At 39.7% G+C, this 23,021-nt stretch overlaps 1 protein-coding gene across 5 annotated transcripts in view; it reads left to right on the forward strand.

The window, feature by feature from the left end:
• LOC144729184 (rho GTPase-activating protein 15-like) overlaps nt 1–23,021 on the forward strand; it is an 81,346-nt gene that overhangs the window by 19,243 nt on the left and 39,082 nt on the right. For 4 of the 5 annotated variants that reach the window (XM_078609223.1, XM_078609231.1, XM_078609250.1 and 1 more), the window contains one exon: nt 22,449–22,691. In XM_078609223.1, coding sequence (XP_078465349.1) covers nt 22,449–22,691 — 243 coding nt within the window. Of the gene's footprint in view, nt 1–17,779; nt 17,872–22,448; nt 22,692–23,021 lie in introns of those variants that run through there. The other variant, XM_078609258.1, reaches the window with a different exon arrangement.

Consider the following 23,021-nt stretch of genomic DNA (forward strand, 5'->3'; position numbering starts at 1 on the left):
TTCGGAACACGAGCTGTATTGTGTTTGCGTGAGAATGCCATCCAATATTCACAAATGTCACGACGAACACAATTGCATGTTAATCAAACATTTGAGTTATTTGTGTTCGCCTTCCCTCCCTCCCTCCCCTGGAGCCGGAGGTGCGACACTCGTGTCTTGATGATTATATAACTCATTGATTTACACAAACAAAAATACAAGCACTGTATGCCCTCTGTGAGCTTTGTCAACCGAACTATGCTTTAGGATAGGAAAGACTGACGCATGTGGGTGTGTAGCACATCCGGTCATCTGCTCCCCAGAACTTTTGTTCTTTTCCTTTGACTTGAGGGGACGTGTTTGATCGGTGCGCATAAAATATAACCCCTTAACTCTTTTGGCTGCAGTATAGCACTAGTTTCCTCTCATTGACGTTTACACTTTACGGCATGTTGTCTTGCAGCCACATTCCACCGAGTCTTACAGGGATGAGATCATGAAAAGTAGTTGCTGTGTGAAGAACTATATTGTGTGGTTTGCATTGGCTTTACGATTGGCAAATATATTGCGTAACAATTACGACGTGCATTTAAACAGTAACGTGACACAATAGTCCACAAATGTTTATGCTTCATGGAGTTGTTGTACCCTGGGATATGTTCCCACTGTGAATGTATTTGCCTGAAGATGCATCGATTCACATTATCGTAGTTTGCGAGATCTAATTTTCTAAAAAATACGCCGTGGTCTGGTTTTTTTTGGAAAATTTCACATCGGTAAAATCTGTGAGCGTTTTGGTTGCTTCCAATGCGAGCATGTACAGTACTTTCGTTGATCTGAATACATGTATCTTGATGACAACTTTGAAAGGACATGCATCCAATCAGTTTGCCTTCTACCCAGTAACAAAAAAAAGACGGACCAACGTTTGCATGTTTACATACTGGTTTGTTTTTTAAAAACATACTTTTTATATATTTGGTGTTTATTTTTCAAATTACCACACTTTGTTTGGACGTCACTGAAAAGTGCACATCAGCCATGTGTAGCGCTTTTATGCAATTGCATTAATTATGTATAGTTTGAAGGAAGCGCTCGTAAAACGAGTGGGAATGATTCGCAATCAGTGGCTAAGTGAGCGGCTAAGTCCATCATGTTGATGGATGATGAACAGAATTGACTGAGAATACACTGGAGATAATTCGGAAGAGCCCCGCTGTTTGGACAAAAAAAGCCTCAATAAAACTCGCCACACTGACGTGCAGTTGCAAGGGTTTGTGTGCAATGGTTTATATCAGCACGCTGGCCATTCTGTTTTACACCTGTGCACGCAACTGCACAGTTAAATGTACAAATGGCACACGCACATGTTTGTAAATGCATTATTGTATTCACACCGGGGCTTGCGAAATAGATGTGCGAAATAGTTCACGCACACTGGCGAGCGCTCTGACTGCATGCAATGAAACTAAACTTTACGCGACCGAAATATATTTACCCACAAACACACCTAAAAAAAACCTAAAACGATGTAAACGTCTGTACACACCTACACACGTATACCGTACTTGCATTAGCACATTAAGTATGTTGTAATAAATAATGTGGAGGGGGGAAAAATATATTAGTAAATAAACACGTACGTATGTATTTGTGCTCCGTGATTTTATTTTCATGTGCAGCATTGGTGTTTTGTCAACAATTAAATAATTGTACTGCATTTCCCAGTTTAGCTCGTGGCAAAGCTGGGGAACAGCTCTGACGTGCTCATCCATCATGTAAACACTCCTTGCACAGCCACATGTCACATTGGACAATAACTTCATAGCAAATACCTAGGAACCACAAATCTAAAGGTATTCCTCCATTGAACCTCATTTTATTCAACAATAGTTTGAATTTATAAAAGCGTCAACGAAACCGTAGTTGCTTTACAAAAGTGAGATGCTACATTATTGTATTAGCACGGTTAATAATAGCACGGTTGGCTACGTGCGGTGCGAAAGAAGTTCAACGTACACGCATGTGAGGAAATAAAGCGGGATGGAGGCAGGCTCGGGGCATGGCAGAGAGGAGAGATGGCAACACTGCATCACGGCCCTGGACAAAGCAAACGGGGCACAGTCTTGGTGACAAGCCCAGGGAAAGCCGGGGCAGCCAGAACGACACCAACAAGTCTCAGGGCGTTCTCGAAAGGGCTGGGGGCCTCCACCAATGTATCTCAGAGAAGTCTTTCGAGGGCCAGCTGGGCCAGACGTCATCACTAATGGGTCCCAGGGCAGTCTGGGCATTAATGGAGGTGCCACCTTCAGTGTAATGCTCCATCTGTCTTAAAATGGTGCACAAGTTTGGGATGAACTAAATTACGCGCGACTCTTAATGTATCAAATTTATTTTTTATGAAGTTCTTGTGGAGATGATGCTTACACCTTATTATCCGCTGTCCAGGATTTCAGGGCCGCTAAAGCCACCTGGCTTTAGCGGTTGTTGTGTAAAACTATTTAAATATTTTAATGAATTGCAATGTCTAACTACAGTACTATATAAAATGCAAGACCACATTTAATGACACATTTATACATGTCCTGCATTGTAATGAATCACAACAGAACAGCACTATAAATAACAATAAAATGCTATTCTGATAATACGGTAAACATGCTCATATTGCCTAAATGGAGGCACCTTAACAAATAGCACTCGACAGAGTGGATGAAACAAACAGGCTTCTGTGTATGATACATTTTGGTTGTCTATACTGGATGCATGTGCAAAAGCTCTTGGCATTCTGAAATTGATTGTGCAGATTGATTGCCTGCTTGTTGGCTGCACCCTGTCTTTTTGGTAAGAGCTTATGATTAACACTGGGCAATGTCAAACGGAGGTTATAGGAGGAGCAACCTTTTGATAGTTCAAACAGGTAAATGTAAGAGCATTTGCAGTAATGGTTGATGGATTCGTCATATTTCCATAGTTGCACATATGGAGCCCATTCGGAGCAGGTGCATCCTCTACTAATGTGGTTTCACATCCGTCATTCTACGCGAACAAGGTTAACAAACAGTGGCCAGCGCACTGTGACCTGCACATGGCTCTGGCATACCAATGAGATGAAGCTGCATGCAAAATCATGCAGTGTGTGTGTAGCCCAAAGCCTAATCCTTAATACCATGGTGGTCTCCTTGCACAGTGTTGCCCGATCACTCGTCAAGACCCATTTAGTCACATGTGTTCTGCTTTTGTGTGACAATCCAAAAGCTCTTTAATATTTTACAATTCATATTCAAATATTAACCTTTTATTTCCAGTGTAAGATGCTGATGTTTATGGTTACATATTTATTCGGGGGAGGTTATATTAACCTGATAACCTCCTAGATGCCTCCCGCCAAAACCCAGTTTGTTTTATTTATTCAGTTTGTTCAGGTCGCCTTCAACAATTGTTATGGATGGTGCACATTCACCAATCCGTAATTTTAAAGTAGACCATTAATATCATTAACCATTGATATCATTAGGGTGCATTGAGCAATGTATGTTTGTTTGATGGTGTGTTTGATCGTGTTCAAATGCTGGTGTTTCATAGATGGAATTTGTAAAATGTTTATGCAGTGTGTGTGATGTGACCTTGGCATCGGCCCACACAGCTACATGCCTGCCATACGCCAGAACTGTGGGTACTTTTCTGTGCATTTCACACAAATAACAAGGGGCCAAGCAGTATGTCTTGGGATGTTTTTCCTGCTATTCTTTGGATCTTCAAAAATGTGCTTTTAGATCGTCAATAATTTGTATGGCTCTCGGTCTTCAAGCAGCATGCCCAACACAACACCAGGCTGCCCAGCTCTATCTTCATATTCTTAGGTTTTTTCGGTAAAGTCACGTAGGTAAAAAATTACAATTAATGAAAGTAAAATTAAATAAAAATAAAAATATAAATAAAAATCACGACGTTTCGGAGGCAACACAAGCTTCCGTCTTCAGGTGAAACCGTCACAGCACGCTTGCTGTATCAAGTACTTTAATTAATTTTAATTTTTTACCTACGTGACTTTACCGAAAAAACCTAAGAATATGCCCAGCTCTATCTTCTAATGGGCTGCACTTAACCGGATCTGCACAAACCACAGAAGATGTTAATACCTAATGCACAAGTGGAAATCCAAAGAAATCTCCTGTGTGCAACTGCGGCTACAAATTCGAGACCTTGGACCATATAATTTCTCACTGTAAAAATATATATGCATGTGATATGGTGGTGGGTGTGTGTGTAGGCGAGTGAGTGGGTGTATCTGCATTTCACTAACTCAGACAAAGTTATCAAATGGAAAAATCACTTACAACTGAATGTATATCAGTGGCCTTACAAGAGTAAATTGAAAGAAGACCCGTACATGCTCTCTCACTAACTTTCTTGCACCCTCTCTCTCACTAGCTTGCCTTCCCGCACGTGCTTTTATCCTCGCTCTTCCGCACGTTCCCTTCTCTCTGCTGGTGGCCAGCTTGCTTGCTCTCCTCCATTAGGCCATGAGCCAAGGAGACCAGATATTTCATTTGTCGGTGCCGTCTTATGTGGTATAACAGTAGGCGTTCCAATGTTTGTTATTCTGGTTAACATCGGTGAATTATATGATAATCATTTAACATAGTGGCGTTATCAAACAGTTTGTTCTCATTGAACTAAACAATTTATATTTTACCAGGTAAGGCCCACTGAGATATCTAGCCGTTTTTCATTATCAACCTGGCCACATGATTGCTCAACGAAGTGGCTTATGTGGATATTTATTGCAGCCAAATACTCTAATCGTATGTTTCTAAATGTGGAGGATCCGAAAAAATTCACGCGACCACAGGGAGAACATGCAAACGCCAAATATAGATGTAACAGGGTCAGGATAGAACCCACGACCTCCTGAATACCAGGCGAGGTAGTCAACATCTCGCCACCACAGCTCTCGTAAATAAATACATTACATGACTTAAAGTTTTGTTACTTTTAAGAGTGGTACCGGTTTCTCCACTGACTTATGGACTATGTTTGTCTGCTCCATCTCTTATGTTCATGCCACTCACTCCCTCGCAAGCACTCGCTTGCTGTGATGCATACACAATAACTCCCCCACATGCATGCTCCTTGCTCACTCTGGCATATCTGCTTGCTTTCCTGCTGATACTGCTTTTCTGATGGTCTTGAAAATGGTAATGGTGAGAAAGAAAATATTAGTGGATTTTCGTATTGAATAATGATTACTTTGGTAGATACAATCTTGATGGGGATGCATGGAATGATGATGGATGAACATGGTGGAAATATACAATGTTGATATCTGACCAGAAAGAACAGGAAAGCCTTCATTCATTTTGCATAGTCAGCGAAGGACCATTGCGCCAAACGTGTGACCTCTTGTGACAGTATTCGCATAAACTGAATTTGCTGCCATATCTGTGTCTCGTAATTTGCTTGATCCACATATCACGGGGGTGACCACAGGGGCGGTGCCATTCCTTTGAGGGTCGCAGACCACTTCGAACGTCAACCGCCAACTGAAGTGCGCAATTTGTTGGAGTTTGCTCATCAAGACGGGGGCGACACTGTAACTCAGCTCTCAATCGCTAGGTGGCCACTCGCAGATGCAATGGTGACATTTCTGTAGAAGTCAAACCATCGGATACCAAGAAGGTGTCTTTTTGGCATGTTGAAGGACTTCACCCAATCAAAATCAGCTTGAAGCAATGTCCAGGCCTCTCCGCACCATACAACAAAACTGACAATACACAGCACTGGTAGACTCAATTTGGTGCCTAGACTTAAACGTTTCTGCAACCAAATGCTGTCCAGACCATTAATTTATTCCTAAAACCAGGCCGATCTGGCATGACATCAGGTCTACATCGTCCATCAGTGGTTTGTATAGATCCCAGGTAGAGAAATTCCTCCACTGCTTCCAAAGCATTGCTGTTAATTATGCAGGGTGCTTCTGTAGGTCCGGAGCCCAAATTTAAACATTTGTTTTCTGCCATGTTTCAGGCTTCGCAACAAACAAGCCTGCAACGTCAGCGTAGTCTAGGCTGGTGAAGTGGTGCCAGCAAATCCTGACTCCAAGGTCATGGGTGGGTCTCATTTTAGAAGATCCAGTGGGTCACTTGACAGAAGGCCTTCCATTATCCATTATTTTTCCACGGATAAGAGGAGTCGTACCAAACTCTTAATGTTGTCCGTATTTATCCACAATATAATTTTCTTGGAAGTTTTTGTTGTTAACCCGAAGAGAATTTCACTCATCTGTGGTGTTGCTTATTTGCCAATAGTGCAGTGCCCTCCACTTGACCGTTGATAAGGGGACTAGCATTGTACTACATTTTATAAACTGCCGTTTGCTTATGTGACACACGATTATACTGTCAAAATGTAAAGATTTTACCAGTAAATATTCATTCATCACGATGCACACAAGTCCCTACTTGAGAATTAGTGTGCAATGATGACAAATGTGAAAGTACTGATGGGGGAGCAGTATTATATTGTAATACTTGTTTCGAGATGGATTAGTCTGTAATGATTACATGACATTGCAAATGCATCACATTTGGGTTGCCACCTGTCTGGGTTTGACCTGTACGGGCCAGGAATTGGCATCTGTATTCAGCTGGCAGGAGTTTATTTGAACTAAAATCTGGTGGATATATGTTGAACTTCATGTCTTGTGACACCCATTTTATTCTCTAAAAATAAAGATTTTTTTAAAGAAAGGTTTATTTCGAACTGAAATTATTATGCAAAGGAAAAACATGTTAGGGGCCAATTAATTGGAAGGTTACAATATATCTGGAACAGCCTGTAGTATACTGCAGACCTTTGATATACAGAGGCAAAAAAAATGTCTGCGTTTGGTCTGTGGGAAAGATACAACTTTGGCGGTCCCAGGTGGGACTGCAGAGTCTTGCTCGGGTTAGTGGGATGCCTGATTGTTCCAGCCGGTGGCCAGTTTTGACAAAAATAAACATTTAAACATATTTTGCATTGGTCACATTTTATTGCCACTTTCATTCGGTCAGCCTGTCCCCGTGGGCCCTCCTTTCTTGCCTGAAGGCCACATCAAGCTCCATGTAGCCCAGCCACTCCCACGATTATGTGATTTTGATCCCATTAGGGATCGGATTATTTTAAAGCAAAAGACTCACAATTCCAGATGAGGAGTCCCATTTGGAATGTACTAAGGTGACATAAAATAAATGATTATGTAATCAAATCAAATTAAATATAATTTGCAGCAATTTGCAAGCCTTTGCCAATGCACTGCTGGATGAAAGCCTCCCTAGACCATGTTGGTAATGGAGATTGCTTGATTACCCTTCACCATAATGGTCAGAGCAGGTTGGCATGAAGGGGATGGGCCCAGCATTGATTTTACCATCACTCGCCATTGATGTTAGGCTTGGCCCAGAATGTAATTCGCCCAGCCGGGTACTTAGTATTGTGCTTGAATCACTTACCACTGCTCCACTCAATTATGCCAAATGATAGGATATACAGTTCTGTACTGTATAATCGTGAAAATGTAAATTGTACTTTGGTGAAGCAAACCAAATAAAACCTGTAAAACAGGCAAAGCAGTAGAGCATCAGCTGTTCTGGTTTGGTAACACCTTGCAATGTAGACTCTTGAATGGCAAAAAGTCAAAACACATTTTAAACACTGTAGAGTTTGTCGAATTTTTGTAAGACTATTTGTGTGTTTCATAAACTACAGAACCAAGTACTTGTTTACAGAAATCCATCATCATTTTTGTAATTGCAGGAGTTAGTGGCAATTATTGCAACGTTTTAGCAGAGAGTTGTCTGTTAGTTTCAGTGTTACAATCTACTCGGCCAATTCTACAAGCGGGAAATGGCAATTGTGGCTTATCTGCAAAGGTGGTTTGGCTGTTATTTTGGGCAGATTTTAGATTAAGGACCATTCTTTGTAGGATATTTTCCGGCAAACAGTTATTAAGACTGATTACGTTATGAGATCAAATCATTAAATGCAGTTAGAGTAATTGTTGCAGCCTATATCGAAAAGTTAGTTATGCTGTAAAAAACATTAGAAGCAGTGCAAATTAACATTTATACAGTTAACCTATTTTATCTTGGCTAGACAACTGTTTGCTTTTAATATTTTTAAAGAATGACATTTTCACAAAACAATGTTATCGTTTAAAAAAAATGTACACCATCCCAATACCATACTGTACTGTAACTAATGTTTAAATTTTTGTTGTATTGAAACGATGTGTTGAAAATCCTTAGCATTTTTTTTTACCAAGTTAATAAAAACGTTTAGTACAAATGGATACGACTGCTTATAGGAACAATATTTGGTCATTACTGCATTCAGGATTTATTACCTTTCATATTGTAGGCTGTCCATGCACCACAAGCAATTGTGTTGCAAGCACATATCTGAAAATCTGATAACAATAGCGTTAGAATTGCATCATAATTTCCTGAAAACAGAATACATACACATAATGTATCTTCTGCAATTGAAGTTTGAATGAAAGTTTTGACGTGAATGTTATGAAAGAATGTTGACCTTCCATTTCCTGCAGCAACCGTTATTGCAATGGAAAATCAGAATGGTTTGTGACACTATCACATCTTAGTGTGATCTTTGAGTTAAGCACGTTCAATAATCGTCGCAGAGCCAGGCACATCAGTGCAGTGTGTGGCAATGCAATCGATTTCCCAACACATAAAAGTCCCACTGGCTGCGTTGATAAAACCAGAGCAAGCAAATCTGAATTGACTGCAAGGTGCAAAGGAGTGTGTGGAAGACAGGGGCGGTAGAGTTGCTCTGTGATTTGTATCGTTGATGGAATCGTTGATTGTCTTAGGAATACATACCGCATGGCTATTACAAGGACCCATCTCTGTGTTGCGTGTCTTGGGAAGGGCAGCTCATGTCCTTGGGAGCGCACTTCCCTTGTCACAAAAATTCCAGCATTGCAGTTACCAGCTTTAGAAAATGTCACTTTTAATGGTTAGCTATATTTGGACATTCCATACTCTTGAAAGATTAGTTTATTGACCTTTTTTCTTAATTCTTGTTTTGAACTGTATTTGTTATATATATTGTATGTATCCACAGTTGCACATATCAGACACATTGTTTAACATGTAAATGCATATGATATTTTCTAAAAACAACGTGTAGAATACGATATTGTATACAGCATTGGTCATCGTCACAGTTTAAAATAAATATTTAGGAAATGTGGTTTTTACTCATTGTTGTACCTGAATTTGAACACAACTTTTAACAACATGCAGTATTTTCATTTACAGCAAAACATCTCAAAGCCGGATTTGAGTAAAGCCACAATTTGTGGTTAGCCAGAAGGCTAACATCTGCAGCTAATTAGGCTGCAGATGGTAAGAGATGTAGTGTGCTTATGTGCATTAGCAATTATAGAGCGATATGCACATGATATACTTCTCTGTTATATGTAATTAGCTGCAACCATTCGCTTGGGCCCCACATATTCTGCTAGGTGCTCTGTCATTTTTTTACATGTTTGTATCTAAATAAGCTCAAGCTTCCCGTAATTCTTGTGAATTATGTGTGGTCACCCCCCACTCTCCCCGCTGCCCCTGTAAAAACAGATGCTGCTCTGTGAAGTGTTGCGGCCCTGATGTCGCCTCTTCCTTCCTACTAACATCTTTCTTGACCCTTTGGTTCCGTTTCCATCCTCTTCCCCTCATTTCCCCGTTCTTCATCTTCTACACATTCCCGTTCGATTTGGTTCTTTCCATCCATTACACCCTTGACTCTACTCCCCATGTGCCATGGGTAAAGAGTTGCTAGTTTACAGTATTATACATTTATTTGACAAATTAACAAAAAATGTGCCCATCAGAAAATCTCTTCAGCCTAATCAATCTAGATTTGAAGTTTTCGTGACTGCAGGGATCAATACTCTTTGGTTCTTTCGGTAAAGTCACGTAGGTAGAAAATACATTAAATAAAATCACGACGTTTCGGACACAACACAAGCGTCTGCCATCAGCTGGGACAACCACAGCAAGAAACAATTGCTGAAAAGCTCTAACAGATGTGTGGAAACCCTCCCCGTAGAGGCGGTTCAATCTAGATTTGAAGTTTTCGTGACTGCAGGGATCCATAATCTTTGGTTTTTTCGGTAAAGTCACGTAGGTAGAAAAACATTTCTTCAGCCTTCCACCTCTGCTTCATGGTCAGAGTAAGTTACCCGGAATAAACGCTACCGAGTATGCTCGATTTATTTCTCATCATTAAATAGTACGTATTTATGTGCATGTTAATACGTTTTAAATTTTTTTTAAATGTACCAAGAGTTAATATCTAAAATTATATCCGTATAGACTAGCTCTGATCAAAAACCAAAGTATAAACATTTCTGAATAAAAGAAAACAATAAAAGTTGTAGTTCTGGGTTTCCCTGCTCCTGCATCTCTGCGTTCGCCCTGGGCACTTCTCGTGGTCACTCTTTGTGGTCCGTAGAAGCGTTTCCAATTCGCTGCGGTGTGCCAAGGATTATGGGAGAAGTCACGAACGGCAAATAATCTGTAAATCACTGTATTGGATTATTGCATTCCAAATGATTGGATTTCTGATATCGTGACGGAGTGTTATTTAATTATTTTGGAAAATGAAGGTTGTCAGACATCCCCCATAACCAGAATGGCTCCCACCCCCCCCAAGTTAGTGTCTTTGAGAGGTTTTACTATAATATTTTATATGTAGAAAGTGCTGCATTAAAACATAGTTTCACAAAATATACGACCAGGGAATTTCTATTTGCAACATAATTCACTTGCGATAAATTGTATATAATTAGCATGAAAGAAGCATTTCCCTTGTAATTTTATATTGACATCTGCGCATAAGTAGCTAGCAGTTTACCTGTGGCAGAAATTTCCTGTACAGTGGTTATCAAAGAGTTACATTTATTTAAAACTTACTAAAATGTATGTATTTCTTTTCAACTTGTACTTATTTCATTCTTACATTTTTATTGTAACACATGATAAATAAAGCACTGCAATAAAAAAAACTGAGAAAATTCTAAAATATTTTTTTTGGGTTAGATCGTGTAAATATAAATGTGTCGTTAAACCCGCCACCACCCAACACAGCCAATTAGTAAGGTTTGTCACGTAAACAAAACATGCCAATTCCTTACTAGTACAGCACACCGTAATGTTGGAGAGTAAACCCACACAACATTTACAATTCGAATACGACGTTTCGTGCATAATTACAACTAGCCTCAAGACGACAGCCGGATTTGTGGAGAAATCCTCCAGTTTCGTTCTTAAATAGAGGGATAAAGGGATTAACGACACATTTATATTTATGCTTTCTAACCTAAAAAACCTCTCTCGGATGATATTGCTAGCAAAAGCTGACGTGTTAAACTGAGAAATGTCTCAATGTTCATGCTGCAGTAATTCATCTAGTCATGATTTATATTCTTGGTTCTTTCGGTAAAGTCACATGGATAAGAATTTTTTTTTAATAATTAAAAAAAAAAATTGAAACTAATAAAAGCAACAACACCCACAATAAAAAAAATGGTAAAATTAAATGAAAATAAAAAATAAATAGAAAATAATAAAAGCAAGAAACCCACGATGTTTCGATTACAACACAAGCGATCTTCATCAATTGAATTGTTATTATTTCTGGTCGATAATAGAACGTCCACTATATTGTATCACCTAACATACCATACGGGTCTTCCTGTTTCTTCTAGTCAGTGAACGGTTAGTGACTGCTAAGACTGATGCTCATGATAACTTTAAAACCAACGAAAAACATTTTTTTTTACAAACACTTAATCATGTTATCTAGAACTTGATTAAAGGTTATTGGAGGTGCAAGCTCAGGGCATGAGTGATATATCTCACAGCTAATGTATTCAATACTCGTGTACATGAACCTGGAATGTGTATAATGGTAGTTGTGATAGTATTATTCATCCACAAAACATTGTTTTGTAGCAGTTTGCATTCTATTTGGGATCATAAACAGGTAATTTTCACTCAGAACATGTTTAACAAAGCAACATATAATTTGCAGTTAGTTATGAAGCAATTGTGATTGAAACTGCTGCAACACACTGGCTCCATTTGTTTGGCAATGTGTATTGTTATATAGTACTAAACCTTCCGAAATTAGTTTTTTTCTTCCACGACAATATCCACGTGACATTATTAAGAGATTTTGGTGTTGGGGTCAAACCCATGGATCCTGGACCTAGAAACAAGCGATTCGCTGATTTAAAAAAAATACAAATTGGGAATGAAATAAAAAAATATATAAAAGATAATAATCTAGTAATGATGTTTGCTTTTGTGATATATTTAAAGGAAGTTACAGTGTAATGTCGACACAGTACATGTTGAAGTTTATAGCGCCATAAGCTACTCCTGTGTTTGGTGACCTTTAACCATAGTCAAGATTGGTTTTGTCCTCCGTGATAAAACCTGCTAGAACTTCTGTCTGAAGATAGCCATGTTGATTGTCATTTGTGCAGTAAACACCTACGGGCGATCTGTGCATGGATAATGATGATGATGTTCACATGCAGTTTCTCAGCAATACTATTCCATGTGAACACCAAGGGATTATATACAGGATATTGTCAATTGGATAGTACTACGACAGTAATTTTAATTGATAACACATGAATGTACAGCCCTTTATCCACCCATTGCTGTATCAAAGCCTCTTCATGGTGTTTTGTTAATGGCAGTTGTTTGACCATACTTCACCAGGTTAGTCAGTGTGGATTGGAAGAAAAGTGGTCCAGGATCAATCTCAGATGTCATAAGTGACTGATCTAAGCTGTGCCCAGGAATATAACTTTGGTTGCTGTGTGTTTTTTTAGCACAATATGCTAATCACTACACCTCTGCTCCACCCCTTTAAATTACAGTCCTTTATTACATATAAAGTAGCTTTCTGATGTCACGGACGAGTAGTTGTTACCCCTTGAGTCCCATGGTATTTTTACACAGATTGCTTTAGGCTGCGAATGAAAATGCTCTGGCAGAGTTCAATATAGCGCATCTTGTTGTGGCCCCGGTGGAATGCTATAAAAGTGGCGGCCTTTACAGACGATCGCTGACAAAGTGGGATTGTGTTAGTGGAACGGAAAGGTCGACCCACAGCTGTATCATAACAAAGGGGGGCCGTTAAAAGAAGCCTGACCCTTGCTACGAGGACTCTGTTGCAAATCACCAGCGCTGTGGGAGGTCATGAACCTTGCTGTGTTCTCTGCTGTGCCAATACACGTCCGTTCGTGTTCCAGTGACGACCTAGTTGATGATAATGCGCATGGACATACTTTCATTGCCAATTGCCTTGGCAAACTTTAAGTCCTCAAGCATTCTACTGATGTATTGAAGATTTCAGTTTATTAACCCTGTCATAAGGTTCCTGAAAGGCTGCTGACGAATAGCTGGCCACTCCTACGGCAGTTTCATATGAAGACTGTCCTCCCAAGTTTGTGGTATATTGCTGGTGATGGCGAGGGAAAATTAAAGTTCGTTTTCATAGTTCATCTTCTTGCTTGGGGAATGTTGTTATTTGATGATTGTAAATACCTCTGGAAATTCATGAACCCGGTGGAATTTGTGTGTAGCTAAGGGTGAACAAATCCATCAAATTATTAATAGGAATTTTTTCAGAGGTTGCTGTATTTTGCAAACACAAAAAAATGTGAATCCTTTTCTCGTTTGGTTGGCTTGGTGGGCGACTGTGGCTTAGATTTGCAGGTTGACCTGTGATCTTTTCACGGGGCAGATGATTAACACACTCAAAACAGGTTATTGCATTCTCAATGCGGTAATTCATTTGTACTATTTCCGGGTACTTTCCGCTAGTACTATATAAAGTCGCGTATTTGTGCCATCAAACACCTACACTGCAGTGTAGGCCTGTATCTGGTCAGCACTGACGTCGTGCAGTAGTTAGCACATCGTGTTGTGGACCCGTCTACCTAAGTTTGATTCTTGGCCATGGCTAACGTAAGTGATGAGTGATATGTGAACCGGCTCTGGAAACCTCCAGTAACCGAAACAACTACCATGAACAAAACGGTGCAGGGAGGTCTTCATCTTACAGTGGATTGGCAAAGGTCTTTCGATGACGTGACTGCCTATATTGTACTCTCATAGCCATTAACAGTTACGTTGCACTCACAGAAAGACACCGAGAACATGATCATGGCAGATTAATATCAAGCGTATTATTTACGCACAATATTTTTGAAGCTCATTTTGTGGCGTACAAAGGAAGTATCTTGTAAAATCACCTTCCCAAAACAAGTATGCTTAGAATGCAGGCGTACAGGTTTACAGCCGGTAACGTTGAAGCCTATTTTGGCATCACCCGAACTTGTATACACCAGTACTTGCCGACCAACATGCTTGCGTTTAAAGGCTTCATTTGTGTATCATCGTTGTAAGCAGCTGGATGAAGGCATCCTACATCGTCGCAAATCCCTCACAATCTTGTAAACTGAGGCCAGGATTCATCTCGCTTACGTATATGAACTGGTCTCATTGATCCACCTCTGTGTTGCCATCTTCTCTGGCCTGCTCTCTTCTTTGCCTGCCTTTTCGTCACCTGTCCCGTCCATCGGCCATCATCCTTTCCAGTGATATGTCATCTTCCCAAGTGTACTTACTTCATTTGTTATCTGTATCAACGTGTTCCTCTTTCTGGCGATCAGTGTTAATTCCCGGCGTGCACATCTCCACACCTTTTTGAATGCATCTGTGCACACTTTGCATTTAAAAATTGGCATTTAATGAAATATGAATAGACTAATTTACTGACTGAATATGAAATGTGGTTGCGTCCTAGAATGCTAATATTAGTCGGTATTAAAAATATTCGTTATATCAGCATCAATTATCTTATTAAGTTAAACAAACCAGCAAGACGTATGAATGTTTAGCCTAGCACACAGTGCATGTTGTGGTCAATGATGTAGTTATTTTTACAATTATTTTGGCAATACATGTTATGGTGATAAGGAGGTTTAATTTAAAATATGGAATACTTGTAAGTACTTGTAAGTACAATTCCATATTAAGCATTTAAGACATTGTACATGGAAAGGTTCCATGGAGAATTGGCTAACTTTATTATAGTATAGTTATTCATACATTTATTGGCAATAATATCGAACATTTTAATTCTTAGATCTTAATGCTTCAGCTTGGGATTTAACCTAGAGTATTTACTTGTGTTTGTCAGAAAGGGATGGACAGAATTGTGAATGTTGACTTTTTACGAGGTGTTAAGATGCAGAGGCTAAAAACGTATATTGACTGATGTGCTGTCACAAGTACTATCAAGCCAGCAAACGAACGTCACGTTTGTCTGGGCTTTTTTTTTTGCTGCAGTGTAGAGCAAAATTGAATGTACCGGTGTGCATGTGGGTTGCGGCTGATGAATGGTGTTATATCCAATGGATAGACGTGGTGTTTCCATTTTTGTGGCATTAATTGCAACTCAAATAGTCCCACAAGTCCTGCGATGGATAACCAACATGACTATCCATGGGCCACTCCGATTGGAGACTCAATCAATGTGGCCCATTTTCGTTTGGCTAATCAGAATGCAATGAAACGTCTCCTATTTGCCTTCCTGTTAACCGCTCTTCCTATTATGAACATCCCTGGAATTAATCTGCTAAACTTTTCACGACTGACGTGTCTTTTAATTCCAATTTACCATGCAAAATCATGGGGAAGAGTAACCTGCCAGTTATGGAAAACGTATCCGTGGATTCGACCTCACCAAATTGAGTCAGATGTGACCTCCTGGAAATGCATCATTCATCTGAGTGTCTGCTCAAGAATGGATAAGAGGAGTCACCCAGAGGTGTTGTAAATGTCAATCCTAATATGTACAAATACCCACACTTATTTGGCTAAGAGGCATACATGCTTTGATAAATAAGGAATTACTTTGAGTGTCTCCCAGATCAGTGTATTTCCCCTACATTCATGTTCAGCTCCCATGTTATTTAAAAATAAAACCTTAAAGGTATTTTTCCTGTGTCAAAGTCAAGTAATTTCTGTGTATTTTGTATCATTGCATTATCAGTATTGAACGTGCATAACTTAAGCATACACTTAAAAGTATGTATGTTGAACTTCTTTCGCACCATACATAGTGAACCATGCTAATCGGAGTTGCGAAAAATGTGGAATGCTTGAAAATGTCTTACAACAGATTGACACACAGGGTAAGGTCATCAAGTGCGATCGTTCAGGTGCCCGTTTTAAATAGATTAGCGAAATATATTAAAAAAATCACGTGACTATAAACAGTATAACATTCAACAACATAAGGTTCTGTAAATATGGAGCAGTTATGCGCTGGACATAAAGGTTAATGAGCATGAATGAATTAGCTTGCAGAAGAGTTTTGCTTCTCTTCTTCTCGTGATAAAAAATAAATGTGTCAAACTAAAGCAAAACGATTCACCCAAGTGACAGTAATGGTTGAATAAGTGTTGCTGTGCCACATATTGAAATGCGTGTACCACACACATTAGTTACGAGATTTTATCACGTCATTTTAATTCTGTTGTAAAATATGTACTGTAGCCAAAAATGTTACTCCAACCTAATTTGGAGCCGCACCTGACAGCCCAAGCATTTGTTAGTCAATGTGTTGTTGTTGAAGGTCCCTTGCTTGTTTATTAGCCGGCCAACTGACTAAGCTGAATCATTTGTGTAACAAATCAAATAAACTCAAACTCGAATTTTTTGTAAAAAAAAAATTAAGTAATCATCTTTTGTGCCATTTATTGACCACCTCAGACTGCCGTATAATGCTGTGCATTTAGTTTGCATATATGTACTACTTTGTATGCTGATATTCGTTAAAATTCCATTGAATCGTAATCTCTGCATGAACACAACTTTAACTTGCATGTGGGCATCCAGATCTTCTTTTCACGAGGCATTTTAAAAAGGAATTGTCATAGTCAATCTATCAGGAGTATCAGCCACATTTGAATATACTTAAATTTGTTAAAATGTATAACCCTCTTGAGAGGCAACTATATTGTCCCATTTACAAGGGAGGTCTGGAAAACTGCGCGTATCTATTGTAGAATCAGTTATTTATTGAATAATGTATCTGCAGGTTCATTCGTATTCGAACCATGATGTTTTACTGTCAGCAGTGACACCGTCAAATAATTGTGAAATAAATAATGCCAAAATATCCTTAACATGCACTTTTCAGACAATCTACTGCAATATTTTCCAGTATAAGCTATAATCTATTTTTATTTTATGAGACAAGGCCCACTGAGCTATATAGCCACTTTTTCAGAGGCGACCTGGTTAGAAAAAGGCTTAGAATGTGGAAATTTATTGCAGCAAAATACTCAAAGCACATGCTTCTAAATGTGTAGTGAAAAACCGGAGTACGCGGAGAAAAATCCACGTGGCCACGGGGAGATAATGCAAACTCTAAATATGCAGGTGTCAGTGTTGGGATTGGACCCACAAACTCCTGCATAATCCGGGACTTGAACCATCCACTCTGTGTGCATTCTACTCATTGTAGAGAGTGCTCACAATTAGCCGATGCAACCACCTGAATAATGATGATAATACAGACAACAATAATAGAGCGCAGATGGTTAAGATTACGCTCGTAACATTATATGCCCTTCTTGGTAAAATCTGAGGGGGAGGAGTCTTTCCTGACGACGTGACATGAATTGCTGTGACGTGCATTACTGCCGACGCTAAATGCTGGCTCACCTGTCGGTTCCGTAACTTGTTCCTGCCAGAACGCCCGGGCGACACTGCACAACTACTTTTGGCTGTGAGCAGTTTCTTTATGTAAAAGTTATTATTCTCTTTCAGGAGAAATATCGCTTTTAAATTATTCGTATCGGTTTAAGAGACCCGGGAACTTTGGTGGTGACAAGATGTTTGTTCATGGAAATCGATGTAACAATGATGAGTATGATGTAGGCTGCTGTCTTAAGTCTTGTACGTGGATTTTGTTTGTATCTGGCAGTCATGCCACGAGCTAAGGTTTAAATGCGTAACTACTTTTTACACAGCTATGCTTCCTGTATGGGACCGTGTGTGTTGAAGTAGTGCCGTAGATATTCAATTAAGGCTGCTTTACAATACTCGTATTGATGTTTTAATGTACGTTACAGGATTTAAAGATGTTATCATACCTGATTAAAAAAAAGTTTATCAATGAGAGCAATAACAATTCTTAAAGGAAATGTTACTGTCTGAAAACACTGCCATATCTAAATTAATTGATGATGGTGTATAGGTTGCACCATAAGTATGTATCTAAGCTTTTAAATGGATAAACAAAATAATTGACAAACACCGCAGTGATAATACTCAATCCTTGATGAACTATGTAAAATAAGGCTGTTTTGGAGTGGAATTTGAGAAATGTGGCTGCATTATAAGGCAGGTGTCTCCCCATCCTGAGTATCCTCCTGCCTTTGCTTGTTTTGAAGATTCCAGTGCTGTGTTATGGTAACAGAATCTGTTCACATTGTGACCTTCACAAGGAACAGGAACTCTAATTGCTCCAATTGCATGAACCGTGGGAATATTTATTTTATTAAACCTACTAAACTAGCAAACATTTTTTTTTACCAGGTCAGGCCCACTGGGCTATGTTAGCCTTTTTTCAGAAGTGGCCTGGCCACAAATGATAGCTCAGCGAAGTGGCTTATCACGTGGAAATGTCTCGCAGCCGAATACTTTAAACAGATGCTTCTAAATATCGAGGGAAAAACCGGACGACGCGGAGAAAATCCACGCAACCATGGGGAGAGAGATTCGCAAACTCTAAATATACAGGCGTCGGGGTCGGGATCGGGATCGAACACACGACCTCCTGTATACCTAGCGACATAGTTAACATCTCGCCACCATGACGGCCCAATCAGAGGAGTGTTATCCAATGTAAAGTGTATTTGGACTTTGTGGACAGTCTGTACAGTTGGTGCGAGGGTGTAGTATACATTAGCTCCTTACGTCAGTTTAGCATTAATTTACAATTTATTTTTAATGAACAAGGGACATCCAGGAATGCAGCCATGTTAATGAATGCAGTCGTGTCATTTATGCCAAACCGAGTTTTTTCTATAGTGTGTATTCTGGATATCATTTATACATACAATAATGTTAACTTTTTGCATTATATTATGCAGTTCATTAGTGCATCGCAGGTAACACAATTGGTATTTTTTATTTTTTTAAACGGTACCATGTTTTATGAAAACTCCAAATATACAGGCTTCAGGATTGAACCCATGACTTCTTGTATACCATTCGAGGTAGTTAACATTTCGCCACCGTGGCACCCCCATAAACAGAAGAAAAAAACAGAAGGTCTTGAGCTTGAACGGAAAGGGGCAGAGAGTTAATGGCATGGATGGCAGATGGAAGGAACGTGCCGGGTGCGCGAGGGCAGCAGAGGAGAATGATTGACCTCGCGCTGAGCAAAGGTAGACTTTCAGCAGAGGGTCCGTCAATCAAGGGGTAATGTGAGATGAGAGAGAAGAATGTAGGTGGGCCAGAAGTCCATAGGTGATCTTAAAGAAGATTGCGATTTTGAAATTGAACCGCGATTGTATTGGAAGCCAGTGGGAAGAAACATTTTTGGTGGTAATGAGGTCTCATTAATTTGGGTGAAGATGAAACTGACAAGGGCATTTTGGATAATCCTTTTAATGTATAGACCACATGAATATAATCAGCAGTTGACGATCACAGTGATAGTGAGGGATACACAAACCTCCTTTCTATGCAATGTTTTAAAAGTAAGGCCAAATGTCAAATTTGTATTTATGCGTTTCGCATTAAGAATATAAGCGGATTTTATGTACGTATTAAAATGTTTTTTTTTTAATGGCAAGAATGTGAAAATATTGTTTTATTCTGGTGACAAATGGGGTGTTTTACGTTACCTGTTGTCTTTTGATCACACAAACCATGACAATTCAACACTGCTTTAAAAACTATACAGACAGAAGTAATATGCTATTTGTTTGGATTATTTTTCTATCAAAAGATGTTTATAGTCCGCATATATATATCAATGCTTGCCAGTAATAACATGGAAAATTTGAATCCTCTCTTAGGGGTCTAACGTTGCTCATGTCTGATTTAGAATGTGCAGAGTATGTTGTATACAATAAATGCAGAAAGTGTGGATTGAAACACAGTATACAGTGGCTGTGTGCAGTAAATAAAAAGTGTCTGGGCAATCGATATTTTTTTTGTCATCACCATCAGCCATGGATGAAGGCCTCCCTACACATTTGCCAAATCACATTATCCTGCGATGCTAGAAACCACGTCGCCCCTGTATAGGAACTGAACTCATCATGCCATCTCTGCAGTGGTCATCCTCTTGAGGTGCATTCCGTCAGGATTTTTTTTTTCCGTTGGCTGCCATTCTTATACAAGTCTCATCCATTGGCCATCAGTGCTTCTAGCGATGTTTCCTGCCCAATTCCGCTTTACTCAGCAGTCAATGTGATGTCTGATATTTGTTTCTTAATCCACGTGTTCCTCTTTCTATCTCTCAATGTAATTCCGAGCATCCATCTCCCCATTCATTGTTGCGTGCTTTTGAGTGTTTTTTTTGCTCCATATGTTTTTTTTTTCTTGCACGTATAGTGGCAGGCCATATACACTGGTTGATGGTCATGTATTTAAAACAATTTGCGCAATTAAATATCACTACCTGCCTGGGAAGCATTCTGCTTTAAAAAATGTGCACCTTTCACATAAGACCACAGGTGATTGTTGAAGCCAGAGTCAAGAGGGGTGGTTGATGTACTAAATAAAAAGCTGAAAGCAAATGAGGGGATAAAGACAGAGGTTGGATTGCTACCTCCATTGCGGAAAGCACAATCTGCTCACCTAAACCAATTAATATTGAGCCATAAGACAACATTTGTTGTGAAATATAACAATAATAATGCTTAAATAAATCAAATAATGGTTGAAAAGCGGGGATGCAGTCTATATTAACAAATGGTGAAGTGCAAGAGATGTGCTTCACATTGCACAGCAAAACAGAAATTCACAGCCTGATTGGATAGCGTAATGTTTATTGCACTTATCTTGAGGTTTGTAACGATAATGTCCATTCATCTGTTTTAATATACATTATTTAGCCAATGATGCATACCTCTAATGGCTACAGGGGTCATGTCATGATCCCTCCAGTTACTTGAGTCCTTCACAGTCATCACAATATATATTTTAAAAAATAATTGGTTCATGATTTGAATCACGGCTATGAGGGAGTGAATCGCTACACCCCTACTTGACATCCAACACTTTGCACGTGGTGGATGACTCAACTCGTGCAGCTGCCCAGTAATGCTGGGAGAATGACCAAAGTGAACTATTTGCACAAAAGGAGCCACTGAAGGCTGAACAGCATAATTAAATTAAATGTTCTTTATTGATGTATTGAGTGCTGGGTCAGAGCCATGATCTCTTTCTAATAATAATGATTTACAGCTCTTTGTCAATCCATTGCTGGATAAGGGCCTCCACAAGCTGTTAATCATCAGAGTTGTTTTACCTTACTTCACTAGGTTGGTCAGTGTGGGTTGGTGAACAGGGGGCCCAGGGCCGTTTCAAACATCATTCGTTGCTGATGTTAGCCGTGGCTTGGAATTGAACGTAGGTCTCTGAGTTCATCGCGCAATGTGCTAACCATTGCACCATTGTTCCTCTAATATTAATGCAATTACTTACTCGAGAAAGCCTCACTAACTCTCAAAATAAATGTTTCAGCAAGTATGGCCAATGCTCTAAATGACTGTTAGGCATCTAGGCGGAAACTAAAATCTACTACGCATATGAAGGCATAACACTCACAGCTCTGTACAGATAGGTTGAACATTTATTTGCTGTACTGGAAACACACAGCTCAAGCCTCTACAACAGCTAGGATTTCAAGCCAATCCCTCATCCAAGTACGAAGTAGACTAAACACAGCTTAGTTTATGAGATGTGAGAAAGATCTGGGTAAATTCAGGATGATTTGAGTTATTCTCGGGCCAAGAGAGACTTTTGAATATCTAGTACGTGAGTGACGTGAGTGTTATTTGTGCCTTATACCTGGCATTCTGTTATCACATGAAATAAGAGTAATTCTATATAATTGGACACTCACCTGAAATAAAATATATTAAACACAATTCACGGTGAAACATTCATTTAAATAATCCTTACCATTGTCATTTTATGAAGTACCTAATCACACCAATGTATATCACAGCACCCATAGCACACACATTACACACTTTACATCGTGATTCACAATGAGTCTCCTCTTCCAGTAGGCCATGTTGCTCTAACTCTGTGCCATGTACTTCCCTCCTGTACCTGCAGTCCCCATCCCCGCTTCCCATTTCCCCGCTGGCCATGACAGCACGCTCCTCCTCGCCCGTCTACACCAACCTGGAGGAGCTGAAGCAGGTCCAGGGCACCGATTTCCCACCCACGCCAACGGGGGAACCCATCGTCACCTCCGAGGATTCATGGGAGACTCATCTGGACGAGAGCTCCAATCGCTTCTTCTACCGGAACTTGCTCTCCGGCGAGATGAGCTGGAAACCCCCTCGACGAGCCAGGGTGAGATATGGAAACCCACGCACACAAAGCTGAAGGAGGATATCCCATCGTTTATAGCATTTGTTGGCTGTAGCGTACTAATACGTGTCCAGCCTATGGCGCATTTGTATTGCTGTAGAGACACTGGTGGCCGTATTCTGCAAATGCAGAATATCTGCAAATGCAGAATAAGGGTGACCATTGCAGACAAGTGTTTGCCTATTGCTCTTTTGAGTATTAAGAACTCTGACTGTGACTTGGACATAATTCCACATGGTACACGCAGATATCTCACTGTTTAGCCTCGCAGACTGTCACAGCAAATGCTGTTAGAAAGTGTGTGCATGCACA

Source organism: Lampetra planeri, chromosome 2 (genome assembly GCF_965212315.1).
Source record: "Lampetra planeri chromosome 2, kcLamPlan1.2.h2, whole genome shotgun sequence".
NCBI lineage: Eukaryota > Metazoa > Chordata > Hyperoartia > Petromyzontiformes > Petromyzontidae > Lampetra > Lampetra planeri.